Here is a 17,732-nt window from a genome sequence, read left to right as displayed (position 1 = left end):
TATAATCTTTGTCAGTAACTTAAAATAGTGACGCAAAACTCTCCACGTGCTAGCTATGTTACATTTGTGCACGCAGCAGTTGGGAGATCTCACGGGCTCCTTCCGCTGAGACGGTCCGTTTCCCCCAAATATCCTCATCAGACATCGCGTGTAGCTTAAGCTTTCATCTTCTTCTCTGTCCCCAGTTGCATGTAGAGGGTAGCACTATATGCAGCCGGTGTGCCGACTTTCTCTCCCTGCTGATAGGATGACGTACAATAGCGTGTGTGTGTGTGTGTGTGTGTGTTTGTGTGTGTGTGAGAGAGAGTGAGAGAGGGAGGGAGGGAGAGAGAGAGAGAGAGAGAGAGAGAGAGAGAGAGAGAGAGAGAGAGAGAGAGAGAGAGAGAGAGTCTTATGTGAAATTTGGAGAAGGGGGCGGAGGTTGAAGCAGTGAGGGAAAGATTAGCCTACCCTTGCCTGAGATTCGCAATTTGAATCATCCTCTACGATGGTTGAGCGAATGGATATCCCAGCCACGGAACGATCTGTGATCCTGCGGGGAAAAAATGAGGATGTAAAACTGTTTTAAAAGACCGGCTGCTGGATTAGGTTGCGATTGCTCATGCTGCAGAAGATATCTGACATGAAAAGGGATAATCGTGTCCAGAAAAAGATGGATTGAATCGTTTCTGAAAATCGCTTCTGTGTTTGATCTTCTCCATGGGTGGCATCCTGTTTGATTTTTTTTTATTCCTGACATTATTTTTAAGTAGGGGGGCCTTGGCGGCGCTCGTCTCTATTTCTACGCTAACGGAAACCTGAGAGGAGGGGGAGGACGCCGCTGTTGCTCGGGGCTCTAGGAAGAGTCGACTGCATGGATTCCAAGGCTCCCGTTTTCACCGACGCTTCGATCTGAGAACGCGCTTCTCTCGCCTGCGCTGACAGCCCGGTGTCTGGTCCATCCATCACAGAGAGAGAGAGAGAGGAGGAGAGAGAGAGAGAGAGAGAGAGAGAGGGACGCGTTGTGGGGCTAAGGCTAGGGAGAGCGCAGAGAGAGGCTTCTCTTCTCCGGTTCAATCGATCTACCGGAACTGGACAGGCACGGGAATCAGCCTCGGTGCGCGTGTGAGGAGAGCGATATCGCGCCTGGGGTATTCTGCCACGGGAGGGCTTTCCGTCTGACGGAGTGAGAGGAGGATACACATCGACAACCGCACGCTGACAAACGTCCAATTACGTAAAGCGGCAGATTCCCGGCGACATATATGTAATTTGAAGGGGATTATCTTTTGCAATCTCTGATCTCACAAAAAAGCAGCCCTCATCTCTCCGGAGCCAAAGCCAGGTACGTGATTGTTGTTACAGTGTCAGCCAAGCTTTCGGCATCGGACGCACAGCTGGTGCGTGTGGTCAGGTTTAAGTTGGCTATGCCAGTTAACCACGAACGATTATGCATTATGTAGCGAGTTCCTTGATTTTTCCGAGATGGATCCAGGCACATCCCTTAATTGGATATCACCGGCCTCCGATTTTTGACTTCAGCATGGTGAAAGCCATCACTACTTTGCGTCATTTGACCGTGTGACAACAACAACAACAACAATAATAAAAATAATAATAATAATAATAAAAACAATAATAATAATGTGATGCATTACTGTTAGTTGATGACTGTCAACACTACATCATTATAACATTCATAATGACAACATTGGGCGGGTCGAACTTTTACTTGTTACGTTTCAGTCAACGCTGATCTGAACTATGTAGATTTGGGCGGAAGGGTAGGTGTGATTTATGATGAGTGGTTCTCGCCATGCTCCTCTGTGCATATGCAGCTGGTGCCTCACCGAATTACATTACCTTACATTACATTTATTCATTTAGCTGACGCCCTTATCCAAAGCGACTTGCCAAGGAGCCAGGGTGCATTAGCCTACAGAGCAGGGCGAAAGGGAATTCTCCGTGTTCTGCCACGAGAGGAGGCGAGGGCTGCCTTTAGTGATTGCATTTCTTCCTACGAACGCAGTTGCTCTCTATGCGTGCCGCTGTGTGTCTCATGCACGCCGCGATGCAAGGCCCCTGGCGTCTCGCTGTGAGCCAGGGGAGGCTGCAGGCCAAAATATGTCTTAAAATATGAGATAGCGGCCGAACGTCGTAGGTCGTTGCCTCAGCGGTATCGGATTTAAGGTGGCCAGGACATTCGACTAGCCCGGTAACGGTCGTCAAAAGTTATATGTCACAAGGTAAAGTAGGGACTTTGCAGATGTATCGACTTGAAGTCACCATGGCTATCACACGTTCTCATCTAGGGCCCCATCATGGCGGGAGATCGTACTTAACTGCCGTCAGTATTTCAACTTAAGGATAATTTGGTGCAACCTATACACCCACAGCTATGGCAATTTACATTGGCAACTTGAGTGAATTATTCTGTCAGCCTTCCCTTACAGGTGAACTGGGGTCGAAGGTGACCAGGGGAGTTCACCCCTAGCCCATCATGATTAATTCTGCAACAGCTGACGTCCCCGCCCCCTCGCTCTGCTTACGAGGGTCTCAAATCGACTCCTTTAACGGGACTCTTCCCAAAATAGTGGGAGTCGCATGGGCCCTTCTTGGGTTCCCTGGTCGCCCAACACCTCGTCAGCTCTCTCTCTCTCTCTCTCTCTCTCTCTCTCTCTTCTTGGCACACTTGTTCGTGACAGGCTCTCGTGTTCATACCGAACAGTTGCGAGCTGTGCACAAAAATGGAATAAGTCCGCATCACATTGTTATTAAGCTGCAAGACCCTGCTGTAGGGGCCGCCGCTATCTTGTCATTAATTGTGGCTCTTGTCTTTCGTATGCTTTACCTCATCAAGAAAAGATAATATTATGAGATAGAAATAACATCCTGACCATCAAACCCAAGCACTGTAAAACAGTTCGACTTGTAAGTGTAAGTGTTTTTTAATCCTGCTGTACATTCATTCATCTTTCATCGATTATTTTTCATCCTCAACTTGAAGCACTTTTTTGTGTCACATACATAGTTTCGCCACGAATTGTATTCTACGCTGACAGACTGGTATAGGGGCTGGCATTTGAATACTGTCATCAGTCCAGTGTCCTCTGGGCAGAAATATCTGTCCGCTAATGGAGAGAGAGAACACATTAGCGTTTAACCATTATTAGTATGGTAATTATTCTGGAGCGTCTAATTGCTGCAGGCGCTGCCCTCGTCAGAATCACTGCGGGCGCACTTTGTAGTATGGGGACATTGGCAAGCTTGAGAGACACGCATCTTAAAATATCTCCACCATTTTCCGCCATGGATGAATTCCTCCGCAGAAAAATCTGTCTTGCTCTATTATGGCAAAATACGGTAATATTAGTTTTTCACGTTTGAAAAGTCACCATATAAATGAAACACAAAAATTGCCCGAAGTAATAATTAGTTTGTTTGTTGGAGAAAGATATCAATATAAATATAATATAAATGCCATTTCAAAAAAGAGAAACAATTCAGAAGTATAGGTTATGTACAACGCAGTGCTTTAGACGGTAGATAATCCAATTAAATAAGTAATCTCTTTTTTAAAAAGGGTATTTATTCGGCTTGAGGTAGAGAGAAGAAACCCGCCTTCTATGTACCTGTCATCTACAAACTTTCACATGTACATACCTACATACCAAACCTTTTCACTATGTATATGCAGGGAGAGAGAGGGGGAGAGGGAGAGAGAGAGAGAGAGAAAGAGAGAGAGATCTAGAATTGAAACTCAGAGACCTGGGCTCTTTGGTTTCACATTCCGGGCATAAGATGAATGCCAACGAGCGTCTACCATGATTGAGTTAGATAATCAGCACACTCTGCCTGAACCCTTAGCCCCATTGCAGTCTCCTGGCCCGGCCTGCTTCAGTGACTTGCTGTGGTTGGTGGGTTAGAACAATGTCTTCTCCACAGAATTGGTCAGGGCTTGGTTTTACTCAACTATAAGTCGGTTTGGATAAAAGCGTCTGCCAAATGAATAACTGTACATGTAAATATACTCAACTTTGGAGACACCTAGATCTGGGAATTACTGAAGAATCTTATAAGACTGCCAAAGTCTCACGTAAAATCAAGTAATGCCCAAAATAGATGCAGTATACTCCAATCTCTTGGCGATTCATTGGTTTCATGGATTTCATTCTTTAAATATATTACCTCAAATTTGCAGTGTTATTATCAGATCTGATAATAGCGTGGAAAATTGCTGAAAAGTAGAAAAGTAGACCATGAGGAATGGCGTCTAATGTTGAAGTTTGGTTGAATTTTAGAAGAAAGGGATCTGTGTGGCAGTGGCTCAAAAGACACTTGGACAGTTCCGCAGTTTGGCATCACGTTCTCAGTGGAACCATTACCACTGCTGTTCTAGAATATTCTGTGAATCCTGTGAAGTTATTTGGCATTCTATAATAACGTTTCAGGGATGAAACCGTTCCAAGCATAATCCTGGCATTAATCTAAGAGAGGCAAACGAATGCTGTCCGGAGTTGTCCATACAGAGTTGTTCACTGAAGACACTCCTGTGCTGTGGGATCCTGTTGTAAATGTTTTAGTCACACAGTCTGCTGTGCTGTTTTAAATGATGTATACGGAAGAGGGAACCATCCTTTTTCAGCAGCTGAACATATGCATCCCATGCAGGTTAGTGTAGAAATACAGTACATCCGACAAATGAAATAAAAAAAACCCAGCCGACCACTATCTATCTAACGCGACCCAGCATTTTTAGACTCGTCATTTAGGCCTGTGTCTGCCTGGACCGTCCCAGTGTGACTGTATAGCAAAAGGCAAACCGTAAAGACATGAATACATGTCATGTTAATGAATGGGCAATGTCTAATTACAGAATACCAGTAGTCACACTGTGATTCATTCATTGAGTATGTGGCTCAAAGGGAGCGAGAGAGAGAGAGAGAGAGAGAGAGAGAGAGAGGGAGAGAGAGGGGGAGAGAGAGAGAGGGAGAGAGAGGGGGAGAGAGAGAGAGGGAGAGAGAGAGAGAGAGAGAGAGACATACACACAGAGGGAGGGCTGTTGGGACATGACGAATAAATTAATAAAATACTCACAGCAAACACATAATTATACAATAACAATTAAAGGCTGAAAACACTCAGCAGTATGTCATGGGTGCCCGCACCTCATCATATGCTCCTTTGGACTTTGGATTAGCTAAATCAAGTGTGTGTGTGTGTATATTTGTGTGTGTGTAAATGCGTGCATGTTGGTATGTGTGTGCAAGTGTGTGTGTTTGGGGGTGGGGTATTGTGTGGGTGTGGGTGTGTGTGTGTGTGTGTTTTTGAGTACATGTGATGTATACTCCAGCTTACTCCAGAGGATGGTCCATCCTATATAAAACAAATGAATATGCATGCAGAACAAAAACACTGAACATGCCAACATCAACATTATTGGAAAGCTTTGAAGAATATTTATTTCATTGCATCCATCACAAACATGTTCCAAGCTTCCCCCTTCCTCTTAGTCTCTCATCTCATTACTCTTTCATGGCAGAGTAGGAACACACACTAAACATGGCAAGAGACCTCTCTGGTGTGTGTGGGTGTAATAATTCAGGACAGAATCTCAGCCCTCATTATCGTTGTTATTTACCTTAAGGAATTGAGGCAGACACACACACACATGCAAATGCACACAAACACACACTCACAGTGGGGAATGTATGTTTTTCTCTGTGCGTTAAAGGAAACTGGTTCACTGATGTGTGTGTGTGCGATTTTGTGTGTATATGTGTTTGTGTGTTTGTGTGTGTGTGTGCATAATAGGAGGTGGTTTATTGCAGTCCATAATATGCATATGTGTGTCCATACTGTACATGTGTATATGTGCAGAAGGAAATGTCACTGTACATATGCCTTACAGCTGGTTCCGCATCTTTGGCTAACTTTAATTGTCTGTGATGTGCACGGGTGGACTGTGAACATTTTTTAAGGAGACAATAAGACCTCACTCAATATTTGTAATGCTTGTTGGTGATATGTTTGGATGTTGCAGCTGTCTGTGGGAAGCCCAACGAATAATTTATTCAGTTACAAGCTCTGAGAGGAATTCATAAACAGAGGCTCCTTGTCTGATGATTACTATGATGCGGTATCACGCGTCAACATTTTACTCTCCATTTTCGACCCTCCCCACGTCTCGCCTCACTCTTACCCTCACACTCTCATCAGGTGGAAAGGCAACATTCAGCCATCCGAATGGCAGGGGAAGCTTCATGCGTGCAAACCTGGATGGCTGTGGAGGTTCCTCCACAGAAGTTCCCAATGTCAATTCAAAATTTCATATATGCCTCCACCTGTTAAGATGTGCATTCAAACCTAGATTTAGTTTGATTTAGTATAGTGGTCAATTCCACGTGTATATAGAATATACTTTTGCATAGGAATATATAGCAGGATGTCTGAGTCGACAGAGTGGTTTTAAAGGCCTGTAGATATTTCAGGTGAGCCTGCTGTTTTTTTTTAAACATGCTGATGGCTCAGAGACACTGTGGATGAGTCAACTTTTTATCAATTATGCATCCCAGCCTCATTTGCATACGGTGCAAAGACATGTACACCAGAGCACCCAGATCTCAGAGATGTGTGTTTGTGTGTGTGTGTGTGTGTGTGTGTGTATGTGTGTGCGTGTGTGCGTGTGGTGTGTGTGTGTGTGTGTGTGTGTGTGTGTGTGTGTGTGTGTGTGTGTGCTTTCAGAGTTGATTTTACCTGCACTTTTTGTCATTTAGTATACCTTCTCACATGTAGTAAACAAATTCCTGCTTGTGTCTGTTCCATGGATGCAGGACCGGTAACATGAAGCCTATAGCCAGTATACCTTTTCCTTCTAATTGGTGGAGGACCGGTAACACAGAGCCTATAGCCAGTATACCTTTTCCTTTCTAATTGAGCCATCGTGCCAAGAAAACACACGGAACCCAATCCATCTCTGGCACCGGGCTATAAAATGCTGACACAGTGGGGGGAAAAAGATTGCTCACACTTTTGGAGCCCTGACCTTTGACCTCTGGGCTGAACGTTAACTCCCCTGACACTAACCCACCCCCCTTCCCTCCTTGAAGCCCCCACCCTGCCTGTCTCCCTATGGTATGAAATCATGGGTGTAAGTAGAGAGGCCTGTAGTGAATTTGATTGCTGATTGACGTTATCGGCTACAGTGCCTCTGTGACACTGATAACTCCTGTGATGCATTAACTGATAAGATATGAGACGGCCGGCCATCAGGTATAGATGGGAGATTATGTCTGAGGTGTTGCTTACAGCAATTTGATCTCTCTCTCTCTCTCGCTCTATCTCTCTCTCTCTCTCTCTCACACACACACACATAAACACACACGCATACACACAAGGGAGAAATTAGCAGAGGATTCATATCTACCTTTTTCATCAAGATGGGTGACAACATCGTAGTAGTGTTGCATATACAGGTATACATGCATGTCGGTTATTTCTGGCTCTGTGTCACAGACACATACTCACATACTCACACACATACACGCATATGAGTATACAACCATACAGGCACTCTTATTTACAGTCTCATCTGTGTAGCATCATGGGTTTTTGCCATTTCATTTTGGGGGAAAATAGTCATTTCTTTTTTTTAAATATCGAAAAGAACAATGTCCCACCTCTCGTTTCAATTCCCTGTTTCCATGGCAACATGTGTGGACTCCCTGTGACGTTGAGGAGCCCCTAATCTCAATCAGTGTGAGAGCGAACACCAAGACAGGGGCCCCGCACCTAAGTAGTGTGTGTGTGTGTGTGTGTCTGTGTGTATGTGCTGGAGCGCATGTACTGCACAAATGTATGTGCACCTGCCCACTTGCCTGTGTGTGTGTGTGTGTGTGTGTGTGTGTGTGTGTGTGTGTGTGTGTGTGTGGCACAGGCACTAATAGATCCCATCCATCCAGTTAAGATAAAGGCACCTGGCAGCACACAAGAGTGGGAAGACAGGTAACTTAAATGGTGGGAATCCTAAGAGGATGGTTAGAGACTCCCCTCCACACACACACACACACACACACTGAGAATGGGACACCAATCTGCAGGGGATAGTGATCAGGCTTGAATGGCTGCTGTCTGCAGCCGACACGGATTCAATGAGAGCCTCTCATGAGCAAATGATGGTATGATTGATTGGCCTGAAATGGGACTGCTGAAAGCTGAAGGCTTTGTTTGGATTAAGACGACAAAATGTGAGGCTTAACGTGTGGTGTCGCCTCTGTAAGATTCTGTTTTGGGCAATGAGAATGATCTCATTTTCAGTTAAAAACTAAAAATAGATTAAAAAAAAATCATGGCAGTGTTTTGTTAAAATACCAACAGCCTTCAACCCTTCTACCAAATTACACACAACACACACACACACTCTCTCTCACACACACACACACACACACACACAAACACTCTCTCACACACACACACACACACACACACACACACACACACACACTCACACACACACACACACACACACACACACACACTCACACACACACACACTCACACACACACACATACACACGTACACACACATGCTCATGTACAGTCACCAGTGCGCACACAATCTTTATGGCACGTAAGGGACTTGATCCACACGCTCATAGCTTTTATTAGCCGAGATATTTTTATTGGTGTCATGTTGACTAAATTGAGAACCATATGGGGTCCCTCCAGAAACGTTAGCAGACTTCAATCGCCTCCATATTCCGCCCTCCTACATAAACAAGCGCAAGAGTATTTTTATACACTGTGACGCTGACAAGACAACCACCCTTAAGATGGCCACTGTCCAACCAATAGTCTGCAATTAGATTTTATCAAATATTCTGTTCCCATTCTCCTTTCCTCTGATATACCTTCTCATCTCTTCTTCTGTCCTCTCCTCTCTTTGCCTCCATGACTTCTTTTCTTCCTCTCCCCCTCTCTGTTCTCTCCGGCGTGTTTGGCTCTTGCTGCTGGGCTTGGGATTGAGTGATGAAAGCAGAGGAAGAGAACTGAAATCTGGCTACTTTAGCAAGAGATTATGTTAACTCCTTTGTTAATCTGGCAAGACCTGGACACAGTTCAGAGTCCTGCTTACGTCCTGCCTTCTCGCTCTCTCTCTTTCTCTCTCTCTCATTCTTTCGTGCTTTCTCCTTCTTTCACTCCTCTTCTCCCTCCATCTCTTCCTTTCTCTCTGCCTCTCACCCTCTCTCTCTCACACACAGACATACCTGCACACACACACACACACACACACACACACACACACACACACACACACACACACACACACACACACACACACACACACACACACACACACACACACACACACACACACACAAACACACACACACACACACACAATCACAATCCCCTGATGCATGACTGAGGTCTTTGGCAGCTTTGCTCATTCAGCTTCTCCCAACGCCTTCTCTTTTGGAGAGACCTCCCGCTTTTACCTCATGGATCATTTCCAGTCAAACAGCGGTGACCCTCCGTCGGGTCTATGCCCATATATTTCACCTCCGCCCCCAAACTTTTTCACCCAGCACGCCACCAAGCCAGCCAGCCTTTTGCTCATATCCAGGCCCCTCAGAAGAGAGGCCCATTGCCGATGCTGTATTGATGAAATTACAGAATTAAAGGTTTGTTTTCCAAAAATGATGGTGGCATTCTCGCTGGATGTGGGTGTGTGCGTATATGTGTGAAATTGCTGTAATTTAAACGTAATGAGACCCTTTATGTGTTTGTGTGTTTATGTGTGTGTGTGTGTTTGTGTGCCTACATTGGGAATTGGGGGGGGGGTCTTTCAAAATCACTCTGATTTGCTCCAGAGCGCTTAAATCATCATGTAGTGCCTTTACTACTCTGAACTCACAGACACATACATACACACACACACACACACACACATATCCAAACACATGCATGGATACATTTAATAGTCAGTCTGGATGAAATTGGAATGGCGAGTGAAATTATTTTTCTCTCTGTTCTGCTCTCTTTCTCTCTCTCTCTCTCTCTCTCTCTCTCTCTCTCTCTCTCTCTCTCTCTCCCTCTGTCTCTCTCTCTCCCTCTCTCTCTCTCTCTCTCTCTCTCTCTCTCATTACTGAGTTGGTCAGTGTCAGCAGTAAAAGGTCACACACACCATCCCTCAGTTTCCCCCTCAGAAAACCAAATCTCAGCTTCAATCATAAACTGCTTTTATTTATTAAACTCTGATTTAACAGTCTGGCACACATCCCATCACACCGGTGCCTTTGGAAGCTGGGCCAAACCTGGGTCAGAATCAGCTTCAGCTTCAGATTCAGATTCAGATCCGGAACTAGCTTTAGATCCAGAACTAGCTTCAGATTCAGATTCAGCTTCAGAATCAACTACCTGGAATAATCTGAGCATATGCAGTCTTCATCTCAATCAACTGATTGAAAGATCACGTGATCTTGCAGCACCTTGAGATTGTGTGTCTTGTCTAGATCTTCAGGCTCTTGTTCTTAACACGGCCTGTGACTGTAGATGGAGGCAGGCTTGTTTTCCAGGCTCCGAAGATATAGCCTCTGCCTGTCTGTCTGTGCTTGTCTTTCAAGGCGCACTTGGCGAAGAGGAAAAAAACCTTGTGCATTAATGCCATTAGTGGTTAGTATTTCTCCCATGTACAGGCTTGCCTCGAGCCCCTACTGAGCTCAGTTTCGCAATCGCCTGCTTCCTCATAAAGAATCCAGCCTAGCCTCGATCTGCAACTAAGAAGCCTTGTAAAGGTATTCAGTTACATTTTTTCTTTAGGGCAGTGTTGATGCGGCTATGTCATACCTACCTAAGCGCCTTATGACACCTGACATATGCCTACATAAACATGTAACAAAGGCAGACGTAAGCATACATAAACGTAAGGTAACATACGCTGGCAACATGCGAATAATACGAACATGAAAAAAGCGGGTGCAATCAGATATAAACACATAAAAAGGCTTTTTCCAAGTGGAATAAGTGGAAATGTCTTCATTTTGCCTACTTTTGTTCGCTTTGATGTCAAGTTGACAAAACACAGAGGCATTATCTATCAATTACTCAGACAGCGTAAAGACCTGAAACCTTTGGCTTTCTTAGTGTGAGAACAGTTGTGCTTACCAGGTGGTGCCTTTAATAGCCAGATGCTCAGTTCAAAGACAGTCATCCAAATCAGCTTCACCTACTTAGACTCTGTTAAGCCCTGCGTTTCATATATACATTTATGCATATATTCATATGTAATATATGGACATTTATATTAGAATTTCTATTCTGCATGCATGTGAAAGATTGCCTTACCAGCTGAAAGAGATTTTATTCTCAGGATTGACTAGTTGAGGCTTTCCCCATTATTAGAAAATGGTTTCCCAGCCCTTCTCAGTATGACTGTCAGAGTAATAGCACTTATTCACAGATTTAGACGGAGTTCAGGGTACAGAAGTTAAGAATGCACAGCATGATGCACATTCCTGGCCAGCGCAGGGAGAGTGAATGAATTAAGCGATCAGTCCTCTTTAAAAATGTGCCTTCATGTGTTACCAAGGGAACTAACCTTGTTGTAGATGTAATAGGAGATCATAAAGGGTGTTCTCTTAGTGCACAGAGCGCTGCCAATCTAAGTGTAATTTTAATAGTCAGTGATTCTCTCTCTGTCTTTCTTTCTCTTTTCTTTCTTTCCTTCTTTCTCTCTCTTTCTGTCTCTGTCACACACTCTCTCTCTTTCTCTCTGTTTATCTCGCACACACACACACACACACACACACACACACACACACACACACACACACACACACATACACCTGTCCTTCTCCCTCTCAGTTTCTGGGCTGTGTGGGGTTTGCTTAGTTGGGGGATTTTAAAATCCTGTGCTGATCAAGGCCTTAGGTGAGGTGGAACGAAACACACACACACACACACAGACACATGAAAACACACACACTCATTCACACACATCCACACACAGACACACACACACACACACACACACACACACACTTATCCATACAAGCACACACACACACACACACACACACACACACACACACACACACACACACACACACACACACAAAGACACATTGTAGTAAGGCGCGTTTTAAAAAAGAACTTCTCAAATCTCACACCCCAGTAACACTCTGAGTGCGTAGTAGCAGTCCTTCATATCCTCCGAGAACGTCAGCATCTCTGAGATCCTCTCACTATCCTCTACTCAGCCAGACGAAATGAAAAGAGCAAAATGAAACTGCTAGAATCAAGAGTGTTCCTCTGAGCTCACACGTACGGGTAACAGCCCCACAGAAGATATAAGACAAAATACAAGAGAGCAGAACACCAAGGAGACAGAGGGGAATTGAATAGGTTAGAACGGGCCTGCTTTGGAAGGAGTGAGGCTGCCTGTGCAAGGCGACGGGAGGCATTCTTTGGCGTGCTTACAATGGTGCCATCTTGTGTTTGTTGCCCATGAAGTGGAGGGATCACTGCTAGATGATTAGAGTGTTTGCAGGGGGGGTGGCAGGGGATAGCCTTATCATGCGGTCACTGCGTAGTCCGCTTAGGATGGTTTCTCATCTCTTCAGAGCATCTTGTTCACCCATTTAGAGCCTGCTGGAGCATTTATTCTGTGTTATAGAAGTTTCTCTGTGTGTGTGTGTGTGTGTGTGTGTGTGTGTGTGTGTGTGTGTGTGTGTGTGTGTGTGTGTGTGTGTCTATATATCTACGTTTGGTGATAGAGACACAAATGTTATCTCTCTGGTAGGTCTATTGAACAACAGTCAGTATGTCAGGTTGGGAGCTTTCTATTCTATGTCTCAGTGTTTCAAGTGAGCTCTCATGAAATCGTCCCATCTAATGTCTCATCGTCCCATTATAGCATGGCAGTGAGACTCACTCAAATGCAATGACATGCTGTAAATATTGCATTTCAGAGCTTGCCATCTCCGAACGCGTACGGCTGGGCAGGGGTGTGTGTGTGTGTGTGTGTGTGTGTGTGTGTGTGTGTGTGTGTGTGTTTGTAGCCGCACCGGAAGGGCCCAGACGTGAAACAGCTCATGCGCATTAGAGCGTGCAGGAGGGTCGGCTCTTCCAGATCAGCACGTTCAGATGGTCAGACAACCGTTTCCCACGGACCAGACCGGAAAAAAAATAAAATAAAGAAATGAAAACCCATTCACAGCTTCCTCGTCTAGAAAGCCTGCCTATCTGAAATAGCCTCGAGGCTATTTTGACATTATTATTTTATTCGTAGCGTGCAGAACATGGATGGGGCTGGAGTTCAGAATAATATTACTTGTGCAGTAAAGAACATCTTTAAGTTACTTTTCTGTTGAGGTGTAACATTTCAGTGATTTAAATGGTGAAATAATAATAATATAATATAGTAATATAATATAATAATAATATAATATACTGTACATATGCATATTGAATGTTTATGTGCAATAATGAGAAGGGTTATTAAAGGTTGTGTGCATGTACCTTTGTGTGTGTTTGTGTATGTGTGTGTGTGTGTGTGTGTGTGTGTGTGTGTGTGTGTGTGTGTGTGTGTGTGTGAGTGTGTGTGTGTGTGTGTGTGTTAAATCATGCAGTCATGAGCGCCCGTCTCTGTCTGTGTCTCATCTGTGCTCTGGTCTGACTGCATTCTCTTCACAGGTGGTGCAGCCGAGTGGGATCCAAAAGTGTACGCGGGCAGGAACCAAAATAACAGCCTAGTGCTGGATCCCCAGGGGACCCCCAGAGAGGACGGACCCTTGAGACGACGGAGGGTGCATGGACCGCTCGAGGACGACAGCGCCGGGGTCTTCCGGGGCCTGCCTCTGGCTCGGCCTTTTTGCCACCGCGATCGCCTTCATGTGCACGGAGGCCCACGCCACACCAAGTCCACCGCCACTCACTAACTCCACATGCAAGGGCAACGCCAAATGCCTCCCGGGCATCCTGCTGCCCATCTGGTACCCCGTGGACCCCACCATGGGCGACAAGATTGCCCGGGTCATTGTGTACTTCGTGGCCATGATCTACATGTTTCTGGGTGTGTCCATCATTGCGGACCGCTTCATGGCATCAATCGAGGTGATCACCTCACAGGAGAAGGAGATCATCATCAAGCGGCCCAATGGTGAGACCACCACCACCACCATCCGCGTGTGGAACGAGACCGTCTCCAACCTCACCCTCATGGCTCTGGGCTCGTCCGCACCCGAGATTATGCTCTCTGTCATCGAGGTGTGCGGCCACGAATTTAACGCCGGAGAGCTGGGGCCCTCCACCATCGTGGGCAGCGCCGCCTTCAACATGTTCGTCATCATCGGCCTGTGCGTGTCGGTAATCCCAGAGGGCGAGACGCGGAAAGTCAAGCACCTACGCGTCTTTTTCATCACGGCCGCCTGGAGCATCTTCGCCTACATCTGGCTCTACATCATCCTGGCCGTCTTCTCGCCCAACGTGGTGCAGGTATGGGAGGGCCTGCTCACGCTCGCCTTCTTCCCCATCTGCGTGTGGCTGGCCTGGATCGCCGATCGACGCCTGCTCTTCTACAAGTACATGCACAAGAAGTACCGCACCGACAAGCACCGCGGCGTCATCATCGAAACCGAGACCGAGCGCGCCAAGAGCATCGAGATGGACGGCAAGATGGCCAACTCGCACTTCGGTGCCGACGGCCCCGGGATGCCTAGCAACCTCGTCGGACTGATTGACGGCGGGAAGGAGGTGGATGAGTCACGGCGCGACATGATCCGCATCCTGAAGGAACTGAAGCAGAGGTACCCAGAGAAGGAGATGGACCAGCTAGTGGAAATGGCCAACTACTATGCGCTGTCGCACCAGCAGAAGAGCCGCGCCTTCTACCGCATCCAGGCCACGCGCATGATGACCGGCGCCGGCAACATCCTGAAGAAGCACGTGTCCGAGCAAGCCAAGCGCAGCATCAGCGTGCAGGAGGTGCACGTGGAGGGCGAGCAGCCCGAGGGCGAGTTCGTGTCGCGCGTCAGCTTCGAGCCGGCCGTCTACCAGTGCCTGGAGAACTGCGGCGCCGCCCTGTTGACCGTGACCCGCCACGGCGGAGACGTCTCCAAGACCGTCTTCGTGGACTACAAGACGGAGGACGGCTCGGCCAATGCCGGCGCCGACTACGAGTTTACCGAGGGCACGGTGGCCTTCAAGCCCGGCGAGGTGATTAAGGAGATCCACATCGGCATCATCGACGACGACATCTTTGAGGAGGACGAGCACTTCTACGTGCGCCTGAGCAACGTGCGCGTGCTGGAGGCTGAGGAGGACGAGGAGATGTTGTCACCCAATAGCCTGCCCTACCCCAAGGCCGTGCTCGGCTTCCCGCCCGTCGCCACGGTCACCATCCTGGACGACGACCATGCCGGCATCTTCACCTTCGAGAGCGACAGCATGCACATCAGTGAGAGCGTCGGCATCATGGAGGTCAAGGTGCTGAGGACTTCGGGTGCACGAGGCACCGTCATCGTGCCCTTCCGGACCATGGAGGGCTTGGCGAAAGGTGGCGGGGAGGACTTCGAGGACACCTACGGGGAACTGGAGTTCAAAAACGACGAGACCTGGTAAGACAGCATTGACTTCCTTGTTCTCGCTGTTGTTTAAGGGTTTGTTGGTTTAATCAAAAATGGATACTATGAATTGGTCCTTAAATGCATTCGCACAAAATCCGTTTTGTCTTATTTGATGTTAATGCATAAATACCACTGCAAAGCGCTTAAGAACCCCCATGGTTGGGTGTCAGCAGTTTTATAAGTTCATGAAGAGTGTATGCTAAAGTTAGGGATCTTGGAGTCAGGTTACTATCTGATACAATAGTTTCAGTATTGTCTTAATCGTCCTCATCCTGGAGGTTGTATGGGGTTTCTGTCAGATGTAATCGTCTCTGATTCTAAGGACAGGGGCTTCTCCTGTTGAAAGCAGGGACAGGGTTTGTCAGGGTTGGTTATGCCTGGCCCAGGCTGAATCAGAGAACAGAAGTCTGGAAGAAGGACTTTCATGTTGTAATCGGTGGTGGCAGAAAGAGAATAATGTGCTCATTCATGTATTGAGTTCACAAGTTTAGGTGTGTGTTAAATGTGCGTGAATTAGCGTATTAGCTTATAATTAGCTTAAAATGTGAGGCGTTTACGGTTGTCCCAGGGGATGTTGAAAAACTAGTGAAATACTGTGAGAGTGGTGTGAGAGAAAGTGTGTGTGTGTCTGTGTTTGTTTGTGTGCATATGTGTGTTTTTGTTGATATCATTCTTTGCCCATTCTCTTACTTGCTAGTTCCCTCTCTCTCATTCCTTTTTTCTCTCCCTCATTTTTTATGAAATCTACATCTTTTCTATCTTCTTTTCTCCCTCCCTCCCTCCCTCCCTCCCTCTCATCCTTCTCTCCTGGGCATGGGGGTTCTCTTAGTAGTACTGAATGAATCACTGCTGGGACAGAGTGCCCTTCTGTATGTCAGACTTATAGATAGGACAGTGTGTGTGTGTGTGTGTGTGTCTAGTGTTTATTTTTCTGTGTGTGTGCGTCTAGTGTCTGTGTTTATTTTTCTGTGTGTGTTTGTTTGTGTGTGTGTTTGTGTGTGTGTGTGTTTGTTTTTGTGTGTGTGTGTGTGCTCGCTCATATGAGTGTGTGTGTGTGTGTGTGTGTGTGTGTGCTCGCTCGTATGAGTGTGTGTGTGTGTGTGTGTTTGTGTGTGTGTGTGTGTGTGTGCCTGTTTGGAGACCTTGCCCTGAGTAATGTCAGTATCTACATCAACTGTAATTATTTTGAACAGAAGTTCCATAAGAACCTTTTTGCACCAATCTTCCAGTGCTACTGCAGTTCTCCAATCTCCCTCCCCGTCTTCTCTCTTGCAATCCCATAATTAAATTAGATTTCTCCTGTTGGCAAAATGGTGCTTGCATGCAAATGAACTCATAAAAATAGGAAACTCTGATATGAAAATGTTATGGCCGGAGACTTGAGGAGAGCATTTACGCAGTATTACCAAACTGAGCAACCTTCTTTCTCTCTCTCTCTCCATCTTTGGCTATCTCTCATTTTCTTTGTTTCTGTGTATCTGCGGCATGAGGGATGGCTTTGACTCAGGAGTTGCTTATTGCGTAACCTTTCTCTGCAAAATCTTATTGACATGATACAGTAGAACCGACTGGAAAAGGACACACACACACACACACACACACACACACACACACACACTAACACACGCACGCACGCTCATACACACAGGCTTACACACATTCATACCCACAGGCATACATACACAAGCAAGCACACACACACACACACACACACACACTCTCTCTCTCTTTCTTGGTTTCTTTCTTTTTCTCTCCCTCTCTCTCTATCATGCATACACAAGCAAGCACACACACACACACACACACACACACACACACACACTCTCTCTCTCTCTTTCTTGGTTTCTTTCTTTTTCTCTCCCTCTCTCTATCATGCATACACACACATATTGCTATGAAATGTGAGTGCTGAGTGAGATGCCAAATCCAGCTCAGGGTTCCTACAGGGGATCAATCTCCATATAGCTGACCAGTGCAGGTAACATGATGGACTACAAGAGCCAGTATGTGTGTGTGTAAAACTCCAACACACACACACATTCATACCCAGAAAACTAGTGTAGTGAGTAGGAGTAGTGTGTCCATAGTAGTGAGTCATTAGGAGTAGTGTTGCATCAGTACTGGAAT

The 17,732-nt window shown here is 46.2% G+C and overlaps 1 protein-coding gene across 2 annotated transcripts in view; it reads left to right on the top strand.

The window, feature by feature from the left end:
• The first annotated feature begins 326 nt into the window (after positions 1-326).
• slc8a3 (solute carrier family 8 member 3) overlaps positions 327-17,732 on the top strand; it is an 84,800-nt gene continuing 67,394 nt past the window's right edge. For both annotated transcript variants that reach the window (XM_031580179.2, XM_012836791.3), the window contains exons 1-2: positions 327-1,324; positions 13,675-15,596. In XM_031580179.2, coding sequence (XP_031436039.1) covers positions 13,792-15,596 — 1,805 coding nt within the window. In that variant the 5' untranslated portion in view covers positions 327-1,324; positions 13,675-13,791. The remainder of the gene's footprint in view (positions 1,325-13,674; positions 15,597-17,732) is intronic.

Source organism: Clupea harengus, chromosome 14, assembly GCF_900700415.2.
Source record: "Clupea harengus chromosome 14, Ch_v2.0.2, whole genome shotgun sequence".
NCBI lineage: Eukaryota > Metazoa > Chordata > Actinopteri > Clupeiformes > Clupeidae > Clupea > Clupea harengus.
This window is presented reverse-complemented; position numbering and strand designations above follow the sequence as displayed.